At 44.0% G+C, this 23,807-nt stretch overlaps 1 protein-coding gene and 1 non-coding gene across 4 annotated transcripts in view; both read left to right on the top strand.

Moving 5' to 3' along the window:
* Positions 1-7,679: 7,679 nt before the first annotated feature.
* Positions 7,680-23,807, top strand: part of cops3 (COP9 signalosome subunit 3) — a 39,464-nt gene continuing 23,336 nt past the window's right edge. The window contains exons 1-6 of one of the 3 annotated variants that reach the window (XM_078240729.1): positions 7,680-8,043; positions 8,163-8,356; positions 19,166-19,295; positions 20,918-21,030; positions 21,129-21,178; positions 22,409-22,501. In XM_078240729.1, the coding sequence (XP_078096855.1) occupies positions 8,302-8,356; positions 19,166-19,295; positions 20,918-21,030; positions 21,129-21,178; positions 22,409-22,501 (441 nt within the window). In that variant the 5' untranslated portion in view covers positions 7,680-8,043; positions 8,163-8,301. Of the gene's footprint in view, positions 8,357-19,165; positions 19,296-20,917; positions 21,031-21,128; positions 21,179-22,408; positions 22,502-23,807 lie in introns of all 3 variants that reach the window. The other 2 variants (XM_078240730.1, XM_078240728.1) reach the window with 2 other exon arrangements.
* On the top strand, positions 9,661-9,733 carry trnak-uuu (transfer RNA lysine (anticodon UUU)). Its single transcript has one exon. It is a non-coding gene; the product is annotated as a tRNA-Lys (tRNA).

The raw sequence follows: 23,807 nt of genomic DNA, 5'->3' as shown, positions 1-23,807 counted from the left end.
TAGTTTGCTAGGCCATTTCTGATGGCAGTTAAAAGTTAACCACATTGCTATGGGTTTGGGGCCACGTATAGGTCAGACCTGAGGTTGGGGGATATTCTTTTGAAAACAACATTAATGACTTGGATTTTTTTTTGTTAGAATCTGGTATTTATATGGTCACTATTACTGTACTGGCATTTTAGAATCATAGAATCCTACAGTGCAGAAGGAGGCCTTTCGGCCCATGGAGTCTGCACCGACCACAATCCCGCCCAGGCCCTATTCGCATAATCTCATGCATTTACCCCAGCTAGTTCCCCCTGACACTAAGTGGCAAATTAGCATGGCCAATCCACCTATCCCACACATCTTTGGGCTGTGGGAGGAAACCAGAGCACCCGGAGGAAACCCACGCAGATACGGGGAGAATGTGCAAACTCCACACAGACAGTGACCTACTCCTGGAATCAAACCCGGGTCCCTGGTGCTGTGAGGCAGCAGTGCTAACCACTGTGCCACCATGCCGCAAATATTATTTAATTGGAGGCCAAACGTTTCAGCCCCAGGAATTTCTCAAGGTAGTGTTTAAGGCCTATCCATCCAAAGCTGCTTCATCAATGACCTTCCCTCCATCATAAGGTTTGATGTGGGGATGTTTGCTAATGAGGACAGGAAAGACAGGATTCGGGAACCGTGGATGACCAGGGAAATTGCGAACCTAGTCAAAAAAAAAGTATGTATACATGAGGTCTACGTAACTAAAAACAGATGTAGCACCTGAAGAATACAGGGAAAGTAGAAAATAACTCAAACAGGGAGTAAGGAGGGCGAAAAGAAGTCACAAAACGTCCTTGGCAGGCAGGATTAAAGAGAATCCCTAGGCATTTTATACATATATTAGGAACAAGAAGGTAGCTAGAGGAAGAGTTGGTCCACTCAAGGACAACGGAGGGAAATTATGTGTAGAACCAAAGGAAGTGGGTGAGATCCTTAATGAGTACTTTGCATCGGTATTCACAAAGGAGAGGGACACGTTGATTGATGGTGTCTTGGAAGGGTGTGTAAACCTTTTAGAACAAGTCATCATTATGTGGGAGGAAGTGTTAGGTGTATTAAAAAGCATTAAGGTAGACAAACCCTCAGGGCCAGATGGCATCTATCCTAGATTAATGAGGACGACAAGAGAGGAAATTGCTGGACCTCTAACAGAAATTTTTATTTCCTTGTTGGCCACAGGTGAGGTCCCAGAGGATTGGAGGATAGCCAATGTTGTCCCATTATTTAAGAAGTGTAGCAAGGATACCCCGGGTAATTATAGGCCAGTGAGCTTGACGTCAGTGACAGTGAAATTGTTGAAGATTCTAAGGGATATGATCTATTTGGAACTGAATGGTCTTATTAGTGACAGACAGCATAGTTTTGTACGAGGGAGGTCATGTCTCACTGATTTGAGTTTTTCGAGGAGGTGACAAAAATGATTGATGAGGGAAGCGCCGTGGAAGTTGTCTACATGGACTTTAGTAAAGCATTTGGCAAGGTCCCTCATGGCAGGCTGGTGCAAAAAGTTAAATCACATGGGATAAAGGGTGAACTAGCTAGATGGATTCAGAACTGCCTGATCATAGAAAACAGAGGGTAGCAGTAGAAGGGTGCTTTTCTGAATGGAGGTCTTGTAACTAGTGGTGTTTCGCAGGGATTACTGCTGGGACCTCTGTTGTTTGGAATATATAATAGTAATAGAAGAAAATGTGGCTGGTCTGATTAGCAACTTTGCGGATGACATTAAGATTGCTGGAGTTGCGGATAGTAAAGATGTGCGGGGAAAGTTTTTTTACACAGTGGGTGGTGCCAAGTTGAGGTGTTTGAGGCAGACATGTTAGCGACATTTAAGACTTATCGGGATAGACACACGAACTGGCAGGGAATAGAACGATACAGGTGGTTTGTCTAGAAAGGACAATGTGATCGGCGCAGGCTTGTTCCTGTGCTGCACTGTTCTTCGTTCTTTGATTACAGTGTTCCCATTCATGACTTAACAGATACTGAAGGAGTCCTTGTTCGCATGCAGTAGGACCTGCACAACATTCAGGCTGGGGCTGATAAGTGGCAAGTAAGATTCACACCCCACAAGTGCCAGCCAGTGATTATCTCGAACAAGATTTGAATTTAACCATTTTGCTTTGATATTTAAAGGCATTACCATTGCTGAATTCCCCACCGTCAACATCCTAGGGGTTAACCTTACCAGAAACTTAACTGGACCAGCTATGTAAGTACTGTTACAAGGGCAAGTCAGAGGCTGGGAGTTCTGTGGTGAGGTAATCACCTCCTGACTCTCAAAGCCTGTCCACGATTTAGAGGACATATATCAGGAGGCTGATGGAAATACTTTCCACTTCTCTGGATGAGTGTAGCTCAACGCACTGAAGGAGCTCGACACCATCCAGGATAAAGCAGCCAGTCGTTTGGCAGCCCATACACCGCCTTAAACACTCACTCTCCCAACCACCAATGCACAGTGGCAGCAGTGTGCACTGACTACAAGATGCACTGCAGCAACTCACCAAGCCTCCTCCGACAGTACCTTCCAAACCTATGACCTCTACCACCTAGAAGGACAAAGGCAGCAGGTGCATGGGACTATCACCTGCAATTGCCCCTCTAAGCCAAACACACCATCCCGACTTGGAACTATATGGCTGTTCCTTTCCTATTGCTGGATTAAAATCCTGGAGGTCCATCCCTAACAGCACTGTGGGTAGAGCTACATCAAATGGATTGCTGTGGTTCAAGAAGGCAGCCCACCACCATCTTCTCAAGTGTAATTAGGGATAGGCAACAACCATTTTCCTTTCCAGTGATACTCACATTCTGTAAATGAATCAAAAATCAGTTAATTGAATTTAAATGCCCCTGCTGCTAAGTTGATATGTGAACTCGTGTTCTCTGGCTCTTTAGTTCAGGCCTCTGAATTGTTAGTCCAGTGACATAGGGGCGGCATGGTGGCACAAGCTGCCTCACAGCATCAGGGATTCAGGTTCAATTCCGGCCTCGGGTGATTCATCGAATCATAGAAGCCCTACAGTGCAGAAAGAGGCCATTAGACCCATCAAGTCTGCACCGACCACAATCCCACCCAGGCCCTGCCCCATATCCCTACATATTCACCCGCTAATCCCTCTAACCTATGCATCCCAGGACACGAAGGGGCAATTTTAGCATGGCCAATCAAACTAACCTGCGCATCTTTGGACTGTGGGAGGAAACCGGAGCACCCGGAGGAAACCCAGGCAGACACGAGGCGAATGTGCAAACTCCACACAGACAGTGACCCAAGCCTGGAATCGAACCCAGGTCCCTGGAACTGTGAAGCAGCAGTGCTAACCACTGTGCTACCGTGCCGCCCTGTCTGAACATAGAACATAGAACAGTACAGCACAGAACAGGCCCTTCGGCCCACGATGTTGTGCCGACCTTCATCTGAAACCAAGATCAAGCTATCCCACTCCCTACCATCCTGGTGTGCTCCATGTGCCTATCCAATAACCGCTTAAATGATCCTAAAGTGTCTGACTCCACTATCACTGCAGGCAGTCCATTCCACACCCCAACCACTCTCTGCGTGAAGAACCTACCTCTGATATCCTTCCTATATCTCCCACCATGAACCCTATAGTTATGCCCCCTTGTAATAGCTCCATCCACCCGAGGAAATAGTCTTTGAACGTTCACTCGATCTATCCCCTTCATCATTTTATAAACCTCTATTAAGTCTCCCCTCAATCTCCTCCGCTCCAGAGAGAACAGCCCCAGCTCCCTCAACCTTTCCTCATAAGACCGACACTCCAAACCAGGCAGCATCCTGGTAAATCTCCTCTGCACTCTTTCAGCGCTTCCACATCCTTCTTATAGTGAGGTGACCAGAACTGCACGCAATATTCCAAATGCGGTCTCACCAAGGTCCTGTACAGTTGCAGCATAACCCCACGGCTCTTAAACTCCAACCCCCTGTTAATAAAAGCTAACACACTATATGCCTTCTTCACAGCTCTATCCACTTGAGTGGCAACCTTTAGGTGAGGAGTTTGCATGTTTTCCCCGTGTATGTATGGGTTTCTTCCCACACTCCAAAGATGTGTGGGTCAGGTTGGTTGGCTGTGTTAAATTGCCCCTTAAATATGTGGGGTTATGGGGATAGGGCCTGGGTGGAATTGTGCTTGATGGGGCCAGATGACCTCCTTCTGCACTGTAGTGACTCTTATGATTCTGTAACCACTATGCTGAAACAGTTTGTTCAAATTCTTCGAGAGCCTATGACTAATTGCAGGGGACAGCCTTGTTTCCATAGGTTGTATCTCAAGACACTGGTCAAATGGCTAGTCTTCATACTTGTCCCCTTGACATTGAGTGTAGCCATTGGTGATCTTCCCCTCTCCCATGATAAGGAAAAGAATGGGTCCTCAAAATTCATGAAACCTTTCCAAAAATTGAATAAACTTCACTTTCCAGTGAGGTAACAAAAAATTGTGTACAAAGACATGGGAAACTTATGTAGTCGGAACATGGCAATATTTAAAATTAGTTCTGCATTATTATGACATAAACCAGGATTATCTGGCCAGCAGTGGGCATCGTTGTGGGCAGGACTGGAAAATCCCACCCATTTTATTCAATACACGTTTAGAAAGGGGTAGATTTGGAATGCCAAATATTTTTAACCCATAGTTAATGTTTCAACATTCATTCTGTTTCTCTCTGCAAAGAAGCAGCTCATAAGTGTGGACGCAGATAACTAATAATCATAGCAGCCTTTGGTGGCCAATTACCACAATACACATACTCAGAAAAAAATAAACAGGCACAGAGGAGACTCCTAAGATCAGGTTATCCTGTGGAAAAAAGGGACAAAAGGTAAGGTAAAGTCAGCATCATCCAGATGATCAAAGGGGAGAGCTCACTGGTGGTGATTTTAACCTTAGGTGAGGGGCAAGGTTGAGAAGGCAGGCCTCCACGAGAAACTCAGCCAGCACAGGAATTGAACCCATGCTGTTGGTGTTGCTCTGCATCACAAGTCAACCGTACAGCCAACTGAGCTAACCAACTCCCCAAAAGACAGGGTCAAACAACATCCCTTGGGAGACACATGACAGTCAAGCCTAGGGACTTTAAAACATGCGAAAGTCAGTCACCCCAAAAGGTCCCCATGGTTGTAGCCAAGACCTGCTGAGAATTTCCAACAATTTCTGTTCTCATCCCAAATCTGCATTTGGACAGTTCTGTTGGCATGACTGCAATTGCCAAAAATAAAAATCCTTTAAATTGCAGCATTTCCAAGGATATTTTACATGAAAAGCACAAGTACTTGTAAAACAAATGTTCATGATTTGATTTGATTTATTATTGTCGTATGTTGGGATACATTGAAAAGTATTGTTTTTTGCGTGATATACAGGCAAAAACATTCAGTTCATAAAGAACATAGGGGAGAAGGAAAGGAGAAGGTGCAGAATATAACGTTGCAGTTACAGGTAGGGTGGAGAGAAAGATCAGCTCAAAGATAGGTCCATTCAAAAGTCTGATGACCAGCAGGGAAGAAGCTGTTGAGTTGGTTGATACGTGTTCTCGGACTTTTGTATCTTTGTCCTGATGAAAGAAGGTGGAAGAGAGTATAGGGACATAGGAATTTGGAGCAAAAGTAGGCAAATTCAGCCCTTTGAGCCTGCTCTGCCATTCAATCAGATCATGGCTGACCTCTCCCTGGTCTAAAATCTACCTCCCCACATCACTCTTTCCCTTTTTTTAAATTAGAAATATGTCTATCTCCGTCTTGAAATCATTCAACAATTCAGACTTCACCGCGCTATGGGGCAGTGAGTTCCACAAATTCACCACCCTCTGCGGGAAGTAGTTCCTCCTCATCTCAGTTTTAAATCTACACCTGTGACCTCTTGCTCGAGATTGCCCCATAAGAGGAAACATTTGATCTACATTTACTTTATCAATCCTTTAAAAATTTTTATGTACCTCGATCAGATCTCCTCTCATCCTCTAAACTCCAGTGAGTACAAGCCCAGTTTAATCTCTCCTCATATGTCTACACCTTCATCCCCAGAATCAATCTGGTATGTCTTTGATTATGCCGGCTGCTTTTCCGAGACAGTGGGAAGTATAGACAGAGTCAATGGATGGAAGGCTGGTTTGAGAGATGGATTGGGCTACGTTCACAACCCTTTGTAGTTTCTTGCGGTCTTGGTCAGTGCAGGAGTCATACCAAGCTGTGATACATCCAGCAAGGATGTGTTCTATAGTGCATCTGTAAAAATTGGAGAGTGTCGAAACGGACGTGCCAAATTTCCTTAGCCTGAGAAAGTAGAGGCATTGGTGGGCTTTCTCAACTATAGCGTCGGCATGGAAAGATCAGGAAAGATTGTTGGTGATCTGGACACCTAGAAACTTGAAGCTGTCGACCATTTCCACTTCATCCCCATTAATGTAGACAGGGGCAGGGAAGGAAAGGAGAAGGTGCAGAATGTAGTGTTTCAGTATTAGTTATGGTGTAGAGAAAGATCAACTCAATATAAGATAGGTCCATTCAAAAGTCTGAGCAGGAGCCATATCAAGAGAGGCAGGGTAGGTTTTCACTCAGACAGCAGGAGGTATAGATGCAGTCAGTGGATGGAAACCAGTGGTGTTTGTGTATGTGTGTTGGGTTTCAATGGATGGAAACCAGTGGTGACTGTGAGTGTGTAAGGTGCTGAGTGTGTGTGTGTGTTGGGTGGATGGTGCTGAGTGTGTGTATTGGGTTGAAGGTGCTGTGTCTGTTAGGTAGATGGTGCTGAGTGTGTGTGTTTGTTGGGTGAGTGTTAGGTAGATAGTGCTGAGTGTGAATGTGTGTGTGTTGGGTGTGTATGCGTTGGGTTGAAGATGCTGAGTGTCTGTGTGTGTTGGGTGGATGGTACTGAGTGTGTGTGTGTTGGGTGGATGGTACTGAGTGTGTGTGTGTTGGGTGGATGGTGCTGAGTGTGTGCGTGTTGGTAGATGGGGCTGAGTGTGTGTGTGTTGGTGGATGGTGCTGAGTGTGTGTGTGTTGGTGGATGGTGCTGAGTGTGTGTGTATTGGGTGGATGGTGCTGAGTGTGTGTGTTGGGTGGATGGTGCTGAGTGTGTGTGTTGGGTGGATGGTGCTGAGTGTGTGTGTTGGGTGGATGGTGCTGAGTGTGTGTGCGTTGGGCGGATGGTGCTGATTGAGTGTGTTGGGTGGATGGTGCTGATTGAGTGTGTTGGGTGGATGGTGATGAGTGTGAATGTGTTGGGTGAATGTGTGGTGGGTGTGCTGAGTGACAGTGAGTGTGTGTATTGGGTAGATAGTGCTGAGTGTGTGTTGGGTGGATGGTGCTGATTGAGTGTGTGTTGGGTGAATAGTGCTGAGTGACAGTGTGTGTATGTGTTGAAGGTGCTGAGTGTGAATGTGTTGTGTGTGTGTTGGGTGTGCTGAGTGACAATTGTGTGTGTGTGTGTTGAAGGTGCTGAGTGTGTGTTGGGTGGATGTGTGTGCTGAGTGACAGTGTGTGTTGGGTGTGCTGAGTGATTGTGTGTGTGCGTGTGTTGGGCGTGCTGAGTGACAGTGTGTGTTGGGTGTGCTGAGTGACAGTGTGTGTGTGGGGTAGATAGTGCTGAGTGACAGTGTGTGTTGGGTGTGCTGAGTGACAGTGTGTGTGTGTGTTGGGTGTGCTGAGTGACTGTGTGTGGGGTAGATAGTGCTGAGTGTGTGTTGGGTGTGCTGAGTGACTGTGTGGGGTAGATAGTGCTGAGTGTGTGTGTGTTGAAGGTGCTGAGTGACTGTGTGTGGGGTAGATAGTGCTGAGTGTGTGTTGAAGGTGCTGAGTGACTGTGTGTGGGGTAGATAGTGCTGAGTGACAGTGTGTGTTGGGTGTGCTGAGTGACAGTGTGTGTGTGGGGTAGATAGTGCTGAGTGTGTGTGTGTGTTGAAGGTGCTGAGTGACTGTGTGTGGGGTAGATAGTGCTGAGTGACTGTGTGTGGGGTAGATAGTGCTGAGTGTTGAAGGTGCTGAGTGACTGTGTGTGGGGTAGATAGTGCTGAGTGACTGTGTGTGGGGTAGATAGTGCTGTGTGTTGAAGGTGCTGAGTGACTGTGTGTGGGGTAGATAGTGCTGAGTGTTGAAGGTGCTGTACAGCTTTAAGACGCTCTTCCTCTCCCCTCCCCCTCGCGAGCCGGATCTCGCGAGAGGAGTCGCCCGGCGGGCCGCCTCGCTGCTGTGTCACGCTGTTTGAATGAGGAGCCGAGGGGGAGGCGGTTGGAGCAATGGCGTCCGCCTTGGAGCAGTTTGTCAACAGCGTGAGGCAGCTCTCCTCGCAGGGTAAGAGCCGGCGCTGCCGCCGAGATCAGATTAAAGGATGCGGGGGGGGGATTTCCTTTCTCCACGGCCGGATTCTGAGGGAAGGGAAGGGAAGGCAGAGCTCCTGCTGCTGCTGCGCTCCCTCCCGGGGCGCCCCGTTAAACCCCCTTCGGAGGGTGGAAGCTTCGACCTGCCCGGCGGCGGGCTGACCTCCCCGCCCCCGTCGCTAACCCCCACCGGGGAGCCATTGGGGAAGGTGGGGGAATTAAAAGCCCCTCCGCCCGCTCTCCCTCCCGCCGCGCGGCCCGCTCTCGTTTGGAAGGATATTTCGCGGCCTGTTTACCTCAACGCCAGTGAGCATCATAGCGCCGGAAGTGCCCGCCCAACCGCTCACTGATTGGTCGCCGCGGTCCTGATTGACGGCTGTCACCCATCGCCGATTGGCTGCCGCCTTTGCCACTCACCGAACCCCCTCCACTTCCGGTTCGAGTGGAGGTCAGCTCTCAACATTGGGCCTAGACAGCTCCAGCTTCTCAGCTCCCCCCCCAGCCAGAGAGGGTAGGCAGTAGGGCAGAGAATTCCTGGCACACCACCCTCCTGCCTTTTTTTTTGGGAGAGGCTAAAAAAAAACAACCTTGCTGCAGTTTGCAAAGTTAACTTGCTCCTTTTATAATAATAAGCTTTGATCCTGCCAAGAATTGTTAATAAAATGCAATGGTGGGCACTTGTATATTGTGGGTGGCACGACCATGCGGCTCAACTATAACAAAAGGCAAAAAATACTGCAGTTGCTGGAATCGGCACGGTGGCACAGTGGGTTAGCACTGCCGCCTCACAGCACGCCGGGGACTTGGGTTCAATTCCTGGCTTGGGTCACTGACTCTGCGGAGTCTGCACGTTCTCCCTGTGTCTGTGGGGGTTTTCTCCAGGTGCTCTGGTTTTCTCCCACAGTCTGAAAGCCGTGCTGGTTAGGTGCATTGGACATGCTAAATTCTCCCTCAGTGTACCCGAACAGGTACCGGAGTGTGGCGACTAGGGGTTTTTCACAGTAACTTAATTGCAGTGTTAATGTAAGCCTACTTGCGACATTAATAATTAACTAAAAAACTGAAACAAAAGCAGAAATTGCTGGAAAATCTCAACAGGTCCATCTGATCGCATCTGTGGAGAGAGAATCAAACCAATGTTTCGAGCCTCGATGACCTCCATCAGCTGAGCAGAGTTTTGGCACGCTTCTCAGCTATCCTGTTTAATGAGCAGACTCCTGCAGAAATTCTTTGCTGTTCAGCCTTGATCTAAATTCAGGCAGCACTTGCATGGCTAGGGCCCAGATAGCTCAGCTGGTAGAGCATTAGACTTTTAATCTGAGGCTCTAGGGTTCAAGACCCTGTCCGGGTGTTCATTTCTGGGTGGCACAATGTTTAGCACTGCTGCCTCACAGTGCCAGGGACCTGGGTTTGATTCCCAGCCTGGGTCACTCTCTGTGCGAAGTCTACATGTTCTCCCTGTGTCTGTGTGGGTTTCCTCCGGATGCTCTGCCTTCCTCCCACGGTCTGAAAGACGTGCTGGTTAGGTGCACTTGCCATGCTAAATACTCAGTTTACCCGAACAGGCGCCAGAGTGCGATGACTGGGCAATTTTCACAGTAACTTCAGTGTGGTTTTAATGTAAGCCTATTTGTGGCATTGATAAATTAACTTAAAACTGAGTGGGTTGGGAGACATAAGTATATATAATGATTTTGTTTCCCTTTCCCCATAAGTGGAATTTCATTTGCGATTGAAAACACTAAAGTAGCCTAACTTGCACACATCCAGCTCTCGCCTGCCAATGCTACAGTGATCTACATTGATTGCCAGTCCACCTGTGCCTTGATTTCAAAATTGCTAACCTCGTGTTTAAATTTTAGTTCTAATCGGACTTGGTTTCACTTTAACACCCTACCAAGAATTTTGTGCTCCTTCAACTCTGGCCTCTTGTACTTCTTCACTCTTTTCACTCCACCCTGTTCAGCCACAGAACCTTAAGCTCTGCAATTTTCTCCTTTAAGACCCTTCTCAAAACTCACTGCTTTAACCAAGCTTTTTGTCACCCATTTTAATATTTGCTTCAGCAAAAGCAAAATACTGCTGTTGCTAGAAATGGTATTAAACTTTATTTAGTATTTCCTCCTTTGACTTGGTGTCAAGGTTGTCAGTTCTTATTCCTTTGAAGTGCCTTGAGACATTTTTCTTTTAAAGGTGCTACCTAAATGCGTGTTCGTAATATTTGAGCTTGGGCATGGACATGAGGCAGAGTGACATTTATTACCCATCACTATTTACTTTGGCAAGGTGAGGGTGGACCTTCTTGGATAGCTGGAGTCCTTGTGGTGGCGGTGCCTGGTCAAAAATTCCATATTTCTGATCCAGCAAGACTGAACGGATGGTGCGTGCTGCATATCTAGGTCTGGCTGTTTTGTGGTTTGGTGTTGTCACAATATTGCTGCTTTAGTTATTGTTGGTAGTTGTGGTCACAGTGGAGAGTTGCCGTTAAAATAACCTTGGTGAGTTGCTGAAGTGCATCTTCATGATCAGACATACAACAGCCACAGAGGTAGAGGTTTGCAGTTTTGCAAATTCATTTTCAAATTCTGTTTGTTTGCAGGCGTTGCTATCAGTGATTCAGGCAGGAAATTTTAATATAACTTACTGTTTGTTTCAGTATCCTGTGCGAATTGTATTTAACCCAACAGGGAAGTGTTTAGAAAAGAAATGTTAAATTGTGGGATTTCTGAATGAAATGCAACTGTTGCCCTGGCAGGAATGATAAGGAATTTGAGGTGATAAAGTATTGTGCAAACGTCCATTTCATACAGTAATGGCCTAAATGTGGATTTTAAAACACAAAATAAGCTTGGTGACAAGGCTATAACCAATCCACTCTCAGAATTTTGAATACAGCAAATGTCAGATTGATACAGTTGGTAGTTGGAAGGTTGTGGTTTCAAGCTCTAATCCAGACTTTAGGATGTAATCTAGGCTAATACTTCATCACTGTTTTGAGGGAGTGCTGCATTTTAAGAGATGCCATCTTTCACCTGTGCCTCATCATTCAACATTCACAGAAACACAGAACAGTACAGCACAGAACAGGCCCTTCGGCCCACGATGTTGTGCCGAGCTTTATCTGAAACCAAGATCAAGCTATCCCACTCCCTATCATCCTGGTGTGCTCCATGTGCCTATCCAATAACCGCTTAAATGTTTCTAAAGTGTCTGACTCCACTATCACTGCAGGCAGTCCATTCCACACCCCAACCACTCTCTGCGTAAAGAACCTACCTCTGATATCCGTCCTGTATCTCCCACCACGAACCCTATAGTTATGCCCCCTTGTAATAGCTCCATCCACCCGAGGAAATAGTCTTTGAACGTTCACTCTATCTATCCCCTTCATCATTTTATACACCTCTATTAAGTCTCCCCTCAGCCTCCTCCGCTCCAGAGAGAACAGCCCAAGCTCCCTCAACCTTTCCTCATATGACCTACCCTCCAAACCAGGCAGCATCCTGGTAAATCTCCTCTGCACTCTTTCCAGCGCTTCCGCATCCTTCTTATAGTGAGGTGACCAGAACTGCACACAATATTCCAAATGTGGTCTCACCAAGGTCCTGTACAGTTGCAGCATAACCCCACGGCTCTTGAACTCCAACCCCCTGTTAATAAAAGCTAACACACTATAGGCCTTCTTCACAGCTCTATCCACTTGACTGGCAACCTTTAGAGATCTGTGGATATGGACCCCAAGATCTCTCTGTTCCTCCACAGTCTTCAGAACCCTACTTTTGACCCTGTAATCCACATTTAAATTAGTCCTACCAAAATGAATCACCTCACATTTATCAGGGTTAAACTCCATTTGCCATTTTTCAGCCCAGCTTTGCATCCTATCTATGTCTCTTTGCAGCCTACAACAGCCCTCCACCTCATCCACTACTCCACCAATCTTGGTGTCATCAGCAAATTTACTGATCCACCCTTCAGCCCCCTCCTCTAAGTCATTAATAAAAATCACAAAGAGCAGAGGACCAAGCACTGATCCCTGCGGCACACCGCTAGCAACCTGCCTCCAATCCGAAAATTTTCCATCGACCACCACCCTCTGTCTTCGGTCAGACAGCCAGTTACCTATCCAATCGGCCAACTTTCCCTCTATCCCACACCTCCTCACTTTCATCATAAGCCGACCATGGGGGACCTTATCAAACGCCTTACTAAAATCCATGTATATGACATCAACTGCCCTACCTTCATCAACACACTTAGTTACCTCCTCAAAAAATTCTATCAAATTTGTGAGGCACGACTTGCCCTTCACGAATCCGTGCTGACTATCTCGGATTAATCCGCATCTTTCTAAATTCCTTCCTCAAACAACACTAGTAAAAACAGCGAATAGTATTCACATAATATATACTATGTGGGATATTTTATGTGCAAGTTGGTCTGCGTATCAACTGTTTAGAATATTTTGTATTCCATCATGGGATGTGGGCATCACTAGTAAGACCCAGCCTTTATTGCCCATCTCTAATTGCCCTTGAGAAAGTGCTGGTGAGGTACCTCCTTGACAACAGAGTGCCTTGCCAGTCCATTTCAGAAGGCAGTTCAGGGTCAACCACTCGTAGGAATCACATATAGGCCAGGTAAGGGCATCTCTAAAGGACATGACTGAATCAGATAGTTATATGGTCACATTACTGATCCTTTATATTTTATATTTATTTAATTGAATTTAAATGCTCCAGCTGCCATGGTGGGATTTGAATTTGTCTCTGGATTACTAGTCCAGTAAAAAAACCGCTATGCCACTGTTCCCTAATCCAGTGTCAATGTTTGGAATGTTTTGATGACTTGTTCAGATGCTGTAAAATTCAAGTTCTTTTGTTCCTTGGAATTAATTGCTTTGCCATCTCCGCTCATAGAGACATAGATATTTTTGGAGATCGGCCTTTTAGCCGATTGCATATTTACTGGCTGAAAATGCGCCATCTGGCCTGATTCTACTTTCCAAATCTTGGTACATAGCTTTGTAGGTTAGTGCAGTCCGAGGCATATCCAGGTGCTTTTTAAATGCGATGACAGTTTTTGCTTGCATTACCATTTTAGGCCGTGACTTCCAGGCCTCCCTGAACCTTTGGGTGAAGAAAGGTCTGCTCGATTCACTTTTAATCCTTCGACTCATTACTTCAAATCTCTGTCATTTTTTATTGACCTCCCTTGTGGGAAAGTAGATCCATCCTATCTATCTTGGCTGCTCATAATTTTATACAGCTCAATTGAATCTTCCCTCAGCCTCTTTTGTTCCAAAGAAAACAACCCTAGCCTGTTCTATTTTGCTTTGTAGTTAAAGTTCTTCAGTCCTGGCAACATCCTTTTACATCATTTTATTTGTTTATGGGATGTGAGTGTCACTGGCGACGCCAGCATATGTTGACCATCTCGAATTGCCCTTGAGAAGGTGTTGGTGAGTCTGTGAAGCGCTGTAGTCCATGTGGTACAGGTACCCCCACACTGCTGTTAGGAAAGGAGTTTCAGGATTTTGAATTCAAGGGCAGTGAAGGAACAGTGATACAGTGCCAAGCTAAAAAGGTGCGTGGCTTGGAGGGGAACTTGTAAGTTGTTGTGTTGTCATGCCTTTACTACCCTTGTCCTTCTTAGAGGTCATAGGCTTGGGAGGTGCTGTTGAAGGAGATTCGGTGAGTTCCTGCAGTGCATCTTGTAGACGGTATACACGGTCAGTCATGAAGGGAGCGAATGTTGGAGTTGGTATTGTATGGTAGCCACAGTATTTATGTGGCTGGTTCAATTCAGTTTCTGATCAACAGTAAACCCACCATGTTAATAATGGGGTATTCAACCATTGACGTGTTAATGATTCGATTCTGTCTTGTTGGAAATGGTCATTGCTTGGATCCTGTGTGGCATGAATGCTACTTAGAACCATAGAAAATTACAGCTCAGAAACAGGCCTTTTGGCCCTTCTTGTCTGTGCCGAACCATTTTTTGCCTAGTCCCACTGACCTGCACTTGGACCATATCCCTCCACACCCTCTCATCCATGAACCCGTCCAAGTTTTTCTTAAATGTTAAGAGTGACCCCGCATTTACCACTTTATCCGGCAGATCATTCCACACTCCCACCACTCTCTGCGTGAAGAAGCCCCCCCCCCCAGATATTCCCTTTAAACTTTTCTCCTTTCACCCTTAACCCATGCCCTCTGGTTTTTTTCTCCCCTAGCCTCAGTGGAAAAAGCCTGCTTGCATTCACTCTATCTATACCCATCAAAATCTTATACACTTCTATCAAATCTCCCCTCATTCTTCTACGCTCCAGGGAATAAAGTCCCAACCTATTCAATCTCTCTCTTTGTCACTTATATTTGTCGCTTATCTGCTTAAACCTGGATGTTGTCCAGATCTTGTGGTGTGAGGGCGTGGGCTGCGTTATCTGAGGAGTTGCCTGTGGAACTGAACACGGTTCAATCTTGGCTGAACATTCCCATTTCCAACCTTATGATGAAGAGAAACTCATTGATGAAGCAGGTGAAGATGGGCTGGGCCTTCCCCCAGGAACTGTTTTCTGTAGGAAGGTACATTGATACTCCAGTGTGGTGTGTCAGTGATCTGTAACTGCAGTTCATCTATTGACTGGGCGGCACAGTGGTTAGCACTGCTGCTTCACAGCTCCAGGGACCTGGGTTCGATTCCCGGCTTGGGTCACTGTCTGCGTGGAATTTGCACATTCTCCTCGTATCTGCGTGGGTTTCCTCCGGGTGCTCCGGTTTCCTCCCACAGTCCAAAGATTTGCGGGTTAGGTTGATTGGCCATGCTAAAATTGCCCCTTAATATCCTGAGATGTGTAGGTTAGAGGGATTAGTGAGTAAATATATAGGGATATGGGGGTAGGGCCTAGGTGGGATTGTGGTCGGTGCAGACTCGATGGGCCAAATGGCCTCTTTCTGCACTGTAGGGTTTCTATGATTCTATTCTATGACTGGTTTGAGGTTGGAGTTCAAAACATAATTTCTCTCTATAGGATGAGGGCGAAAGGAAGGAAACGTAGCAAAATTACTTTTTTTGGACTCCAGTTCACAATTTCAGAGCAGGGTTGATACACTGTGTATATAAATGAAGGTATATTTGTCTTCATTTGGAGGGAACATGACAATGTTGTTTCTTCATCTGCCTCTGGAAGCAAAGTGACCCTGGTATCCAAAAGAAATGGCAGATGGGGTCTGGCTGTCATATTGCTCTGTAAAAAGCTATATCCAGTTCCCTGGACAATATGGAAACAACAGTGCTGGAGGTTACTATCTGAATCCTTGTGAGATCAGAAAATGTATTTGGTCAGAAGCTTAAATTTACGATTGTGATCTTTTGAATAATTGAGTAAGTACAGATGTTGAGGACGGAATTTTACGGCACGTCCGCCCCAGGTTCACACGATCCCGCCCGAGGTCAACGGAGAATGCAGTTCTCTGAGCCTCGCCTGCCCCTGGAATTGGGGCGGGCGTTACGGTAAAATCCTGACCTGAGTGTGACTTCTCAATCTGCCTGCAGTACAAGCTAGGCAAATGTGGAATATAGTTCCCTTGCCTTTTTGAGGCTGCTCCAATGAAAACAGTTTGGCATAATAAATGGGTATTGCAGAGGACCAGCTGCAGGTGTGAAGTAGAATAACCTGAAAAAAAAGGAAAGAAAAGTCACACTGTTGAGTTGTGCGGAGCCAAGTTGCACAAGCCCTCAGATTGTTGTGTCCATGAAACCCAATGCAACCCAATTTTAAGAAAATAAATGGTCCATTAGATTTTATATTGGCATCTAACCTACACACAGTCATGATCAACTTTGTAGATTCTGTGTGTTCGAGCCTTAGCATTGAGTTTTTAACTGTACGAAACATCACAGCGGAACTCGATGCTATTTACATCTGATAACATCACGTTGACATTTTGTTGAGAGTGGAACCTTAAATTTATTTCACACCTTCCTTCCTAGTCAAGTCAGCTGCTGCTCAGGCTGAAATGAGGTAACTTGATATGAATGGAAAATCTGACCTGGGATCTGCTGGTTTGTATAATTTAGTGCCAATCATGGCTCAAATGGTAGCACTCGCATCTGAGTCACAAAGTCACACTCCAGTCTTGAGAGCACCATTTCTAGGCAGGAACTCCGATGTACTGAGGGGTGCTACACTGTTGGAGGTGCCATCCTTCAGATGAATTATCTGCCCTCTGGTGAACGTAAAATTGTAAGAAGTCTCACAACACCAGGTTAAAGTCCAACAAGCTGTGGGGGTTACTGATAATGTGATATAAATCCAACATCCCGTATTAGGCCGTCCTCATGTGTGCGGAACTTGGCTATCAGTTTCTGCTCAGCGACTCTGCGCTGTCGTGTGTCGTGAAGGCCGCCTTGGAGAACGCTTACCTGAAGATCCAAGGCTGAATGCCCGTGACTGCTGAAGTGCTCCCCCACAGGAAGAGAACAGTCTTGCCTGGTGATTGTCGAGCGGTGTAACCCCCACAGCTTGCCTCCTGATCTTGCAGAATCTTACTAGCTGTTCTGTCTGGAGACAATACACATCTCTTTAACCTGTGTTTAATGTTCCCTCCACCCACATTATCTGTACCTTTAAGACCTGGCTGGCTGTAGAGATTTGCATTCTAATTAGTATTCTGTAACTTGATGTTGTGTCTCTGTGCACTGTTGGAGAACAGATTTTCACTCCATCTGACGAAGGGGCAGCGCTCCGAAAGCTTATGGTATTTGCTACCAAATAAACCTGTTGGACTTTAACCTGGTGTTGTGAGACTTCTTACTGTGCTTACCCCAGTCCAACGCCGGCCTCTCCACATCATGAATGTAAAATTCCCATTCAAAGAGCAGGGAAGTGGGTGGCAGGATGGCACAGTGGTTATCACTGCTGTCTCACAGCGCCAGGGACCCGGGTTCGATTCCTGGCTTGGGTCACTGCCTGTGTGAAGTTTGCACGTTCTCCCCATGTTTGCATGGGCTTCCTCCGGGTGCTCCGGTTTCCTCCCACAGTCCAAAGATGTGCTGGTTAGGTGCATTGGCCGTGCTAAATTCTCCCTCAGTGTACCTGAACAGGTGCCGGAGTGTGGCGACTAGGGGATTTTCACAGTAACTTCATTGCAGTGTATGTAATGAATATAAGCCTACTTGTGTCAAATAAATAAACTTTAGTTTTCCCTCAGCCAACATCACTGAAACAGATTGCTCATTTATTTAATTGCTATTTGTGGAACATTATCGTGTGCAAATTGGCTCCTAACATTACAACAGTGACGATGCTTCAAAAGTGCAAAAGTAATGTACAAAAGCTTGGATGAGGACAGAAACTGAAATTAATGAGACTTTAAAAAGAGGCACATGGCATCTAAGTCCAATAATTGTAAAGAAAATTAAAATTAGATGGGTTAAGGAGAGGGTATAAAGACTCATTGGTAAATAAGGGAAATAATTAGGGACTTTATAGACATGCTTAAAAAAAAGAATAGTTATTGAATAGTAAGGTTGATTAGTGATGAAAAGGAAATCCCATCAAGCAGGGGGGAAAGGCAGGTATTTTGCCTTGAATATTACAAGAGTGAAAGTGTACAAAAGGGGGATGTGAAACAGTTGTATAGGATAACTGTTGAGGAAAACAAATAGTGTAACTCAAAATGTGAATGGCATCGGCCAGGTGTCATTAATTATCAACGGTTTTCCGAAGTAGGGAGAAAATAGAAGCAATTTTCACAATCTAACAAAACGCCTTGGATGTGGAAGTAGGGCTATTGAACTTGGAAGATTTTTAAGTTTATTTATTAGTGTCACAAATAGGCATACATTAACACTGGAATGAAGCTATTGTGAAATCCCCATACGTCACACTCTGGTGCCTCTTCGGGTACACTGAGGGAAAATATGGGATGACAATGCACCTAACCACGTCTTTTGGACTGTGGGAGGAAACTGGCGGAAACCCAGCCAAACACGGGGAGAACGTGCAGACTCTGCACAGACAGTGACCCACTGTGACCTCACAGTGACAGTGAGCCGGGAATCGAACCCAGGTCTCTGGCGCTGTGAGGCAGCAGTGCTAACCACTGTGCCACCCCAAGCATACCAATGTAACACCTCTGTTGAAAAATAGAAAAAGGTAACTATTGACCAGTCACCCTAAGGTTGAAGCGGTAAACTACTTGTGCCATATTACTGAATAAGACTATAATTGATCTGAAAAAATATGAATGAATGAATGAATTAACAGGCCAACATGGATTTACAGGAAGCATAGAAATGTTGAAGAAATGTGAGTTTATAGACAAAATAAATGAAATGGATATTGTATATATGGATTTTCAAAAGGCAGTGGCAATAATACATCAAATCAAAGGGGTTCTCAATATAATTAAGACACCTTGTACTGAGAGGAGTGTGGCACCATGGTTACGATGTTATTTAAAGGGAAAAATAGTGGTGTGTTTTTAAGCGGGAAGGATGTAAAGAGTGGTGTGCTATATGTTGATGTTATTTCAACATACAAAAAAAAACTTAGGCTTTAGTATTAAATTTTTTGGGTGGAATGAAATAAGAAACAGTGAACTGAAGAGAATTGGAAGGGGATGAACAATTTAGAAAATTGGGAAGATAAATATCAGTTTTTCTTTGACTACTTTTGAAGTTTAAAGGATTTGAAAAGTGATGGTAAGACTATGTTAGAAGCAAGACTTTTGCTTTAACGTGCGGTTTATTGTTTTTCTGTTTTTCTTTTGGTTAGGTCAAATGACTCAGCTATGTGACCTCATTAACAAGAGTGGAGAACTGCTGGCTAAAAACCTCTCTCACTTGGATACAGTGCTAGGTGCGTTGGATGTGCAGGAGCATTCCCTGGGTGTCTTGGCAGTATTGTAAGTTCCAAATAATTGTCATGCAGTTTCATGTAAATTGTACGTAGTTGGAAATTTAATTTGCACACTAAAATTTGTGCCCCTGTTCCTGTTGTCATTAAAAATCTTGCACTTTCAGTGAATTGCCTTGGAACACATTATATTCAAGGTTAATCTAGTCATGATGGTTGCTCATTCAAGAAAGCCACGACCTTAAGAATGACTTATTAATCATATGATGAAGAATTGGAAGATTCTTTTGGTTCTGCCGAAAACAAGTCAGCAAGAAGGCAATGCTCGTACTATCTATAAAACCCTGCACAGGAATCTGATAGGAATCATTGCACAGATATTAGAAACAAAGTATATTGCCAAGCTATTAAACCACATCTTTAATCTAACCAGGTTGGTCCATCATAGATGGCTCCAGTCAAACGCTGATGGCCATTGACATACATTTGTATAGTAGCTATGAGGCTAGTATTAATTGTTCAAGTGTCAGTTTCAGAGATTTTCTTTTCAAAGGAATAATTGTGCTTTCAAAGGTTTTGGGGGATATTGAAATCGGCACTTTTGTTCAGTAAGCTACTGTTTTGACCTCGGTTCAACAGATACTGAAGCAAAGCTTTACTGTACGTCCAGCAATGGCAAAGTTATTTTCAGAAAGTCGAACTGGCAGGAAGCTGCTTTTGTTCACAGGAAGTGTTTGAATGTTTTTTATTAGAAAGATTCGTTGCTTCCGTAAATTACTCTTTGCATTGAATCGGTTTCTAGCCTTATCTGAAAGTTACTGTTTGCATTGATGTTAATTGTTCTCTGAAGTGTCGTGTGTGCATTTCTCTGTGCATGCATGTGTGTGGACGCAAGTAAAAACCCAACCTGCAGGTTCAGAGGAAAGAAGTTGGTCTATTATTTCTTCAAGTCATGCTTTCAAATTTCTGCGTACACTAGGTCATGCCTTTAGGTCTGCCTTTGGCAGACGCATCACAATGATTTTTGTCTTATGCAGGAATGTGACGTAGTCCAAATGATAACAATGGTGCTCTGCGGAATAACCGGGGCAATGATAGTAATTTACAACCAAACTGGGTATAAAATAATATACACTTGATAATTAGGCCTGAATAATATTTTGGGTTATGTAGATAGGAGGCAAAGGTTTACAGTTGGAGTTCCAAATGCTCTGTAGTTTCTCAGGCATGGAGAATGCTGGGACAGATCACGAAGATAGGGAGAAATGAGGTAATCCAGGGATTTAAAGATAAAAATGAGAATATTGAAATCCATTGCCTTGGACATGAAGCACTATCTTAATACATTACTTTAAACATATTTAATGTATTGAGATAATCTACAACTGCAAGGACTTGTTACAGAGCCTTCATTCTGAGGATGGGGTTGCTACAGAAATTATCCTTGGAAGTGCTTCAGAATCCTAAGGGCCCCAAGTGAGTTTATTAGATGAGAATCTAAATGCTTAAATTATTCATGATTTTGCATGCTGGTACAATTGGAAATGTATTTAATCTGCTCCACTGTAACATTTCTAGGTTCAAGAAAAATTGAATTGTTGTGATTAATCATCAAAGAAAATCAAATAATAGTATTGCATCACTATTTTTCTAAGTTTCTGTTTTGTGCAGGTATGTGAAATTTTCTATGCCCAGTATCCCAGATTTTGAGACCTTATTCTCTCAAGTTCAACTTTTTATTAGCACTTGCAATGGTGAGCACATCAGATATGCAACAGACACTTGTAAGTACCTCTTCTATGTTTGCAGTCAAGTCTTCATTTTTTAAATTATTGAAATACATTTTTAGCACTTTTTAAAATTTGTTTTTGTCTTTCTATAGTTGCAGGTCTTTGCCATCAATTGACAAATGCTTTAGTGGAAAGGAAACAGGTAAACATTTCTGTAATGTTCATGTATAGTTTTTAAATGTGCTTCAGTATATGAATGAAACATTATTATGAATATTTGAATACAAGTATCCTTATGAAACCACTATTTTTGCTTACTGTCATCATGGGTGGCATGGTGGCACAGTGGTTAGCACTGCAGTCTCACAGCGCCAGGGACCCGGGTTCGATTCCCAGCTTGAATCACTGTGTGAAGTTTGCACGTTCTCTCCATGTCTGCGTGGGTTTCCTCCAGGTGCTCTGGTTTCCTCCCACAGTCCGAAAGACGTGGTTAGGTGGATTGGCCATGTTAAATTCTCCCTCATTGTACCCGAGCGGGCGCTGGAGTGTGGCGACTAGAGGATTTTCACATTAACTTAATTGCAGTGTTGATGTAAGCCTACTTGTGACATGAATAAATAAGCTTAAATCTAGTCATATGATCTTCTGAAGAAATGTAATGTACAGAAACTCAATAAAATCAATTAACTTTTAGGATTGGATGCATAGTAATAAAATATACGATTACGGATGACGTAGTGACATACATTGTACAATTTGAAAAATCTCATCACATCATTTTGAAATACAACACGATTAAAGATGGCTTGTTTGACATTGAAATACCGATTTAATTGGGGAAAATCAAGTGTGGTCCAAAATACTTATGTTTTATATTGTAAATTAGATAATCAACAAATGCCTGTTTGTGCTCATAACATTGACTTATAGACAACTTTTCATGGGAAGTTAATATTAAACTAATTTAGCAGTTCTGTATGAAGTTACAGTTTTCAGTATACAGTGCATATAGGTTCCAATCAATTTTTTAAGCTTAAAATATTTTTGGGTGTTTTTTTTCTTAACATTTTTCTCCCCTATTTTTATTTCCCTGCCCTCCTGAAGGCATTGAATCTTAGTTGGGTATAGTCCTTAATTGTTCTCAAGTATTTTACTTGTGATCATTACTCATGTTTAGTTCTTAATAATGCCAGTGGTCTATTGGACCGTGGGGATTATATAGCTCACCTCAGTTACATCTTTAATGTCCATAATCTTCCACCTGGGGTTGCTGGGCAGAGATCAGGATTGAGAAATGTGAAGATTATATTGCTTGGCCTAGAATACTGATGACAGTGTCGTTAGTTGGGAGCGGGGGATGGTGGAATTTGTGTCTGTGTGTTTAATGTATCGAGGAAGAGAATAATATTGAGTTTAATTTTTTTCTTTGAAGCCCCTGAGAGGCATTAGCATTCTAAAACAGGCCATAGACAAGATGCAGATGAATACAAACCAACTTACCTCAGTTCACGCTGACCTCTGCCAGGTAAGATGACTTTATTTGTACGTACAAATGGCCTTAACTTTGTATAGAAAGAATGATGGTGCTTTCCACCACAATTATGGCATTTTTGAGGATTTTGATATTCTACAATTTGGGTGATCCCTTTCTCTTGTTTTGGAAATGAGAAATGTGGTGGCAAGCCCAACATTTCTACAAATTTATTGTTCTTTTAAGTTTTGGTCCGAGCTCTAATAAGTGATGACCTAGGAGAATCTAGTCCAACTGTGGAAGGGAACCAAATAGACATCAGTAGGTGTTTGGTTGACCTGAGATACTTAATGGGTTAGCCTTTCACTTATTGATATTCGATTTGAACAAACTGTCATCTTTCCCAGCCGCTGTTTATGTTTGATATTATTGTCAGCATTCATTTTCTTAAATAACTGAAAGTTAGCCCACTTTTATTTTTACAAATATATATATATATATATATATATATATATATATACAAGCAGTGTAAATGTTGCAGCTGATATCACTGAGCAGAGTACCATGGTTTATTAGGACCCACTGTCCTTTGAGTCTTCGACGCACTTGGGTCTGACTTGACTCTGAAACGTGTACCTTAATAACACCAACTCCTCCAACTTGTCATACATTTATTTTGAGTAGAACTGCCAGTGTCACTGAAGATTCGTATTTCACGTGGTAGAATCTTCACGAATAAGAGCTATGTTGTATATGCACAGAATATTTTATCAATGGAAGTTTCATTAGTTCTTACACTAAGAGACTCGTATTGCTTTTTACAGTGTGTTTATTCACCATCATTAGGCAATGACCATCTCCAATTAGAGAGGATCTATGAATGGCCCTTTGGCGAGTAACTCACCTCCTGAATCCCCAAAGCCTTTCCACTGTTTACAAAGCATAAGTCAGGAGTGTGATGGAAACTCTCCACTTGCCTGGATAAGTGCCGCTCCAACAACACTCAAGCAGCTTGACAACATCCAGGACAAAGCAGCCCACTTGATTGCTACTCCACAAACGTTCAATCCCTCCACCACTGACGTACAGCACCTACAAGATGTGCTGCAGGAACTCCCCAAGCCTCCTTAGTCAGAATCTTCCAAACCAATGACCACTACAATCTAGAAGGTCAAGGGCAACAGATTCCTGGAAACACCGCCGCCTGGAGGTTCCTCCCCCAAGTCACTCATCATCCTGACTTGGAAATATATTGCTGTTCCTTCACTGTCGCTGGGTGAAAATCCTGGGAATCCCTCCTGAACACCAATGTGGTATACCTACACCTTCGGGACTGCAGCAGCTCAAGAAGGCAGCTCAC

This window comes from Mustelus asterias, chromosome 23, assembly GCF_964213995.1.
Source record: "Mustelus asterias chromosome 23, sMusAst1.hap1.1, whole genome shotgun sequence".
In the NCBI taxonomy this organism is placed as follows: domain Eukaryota; kingdom Metazoa; phylum Chordata; class Chondrichthyes; order Carcharhiniformes; family Triakidae; genus Mustelus; species Mustelus asterias.
This window is presented reverse-complemented; position numbering and strand designations above follow the sequence as displayed.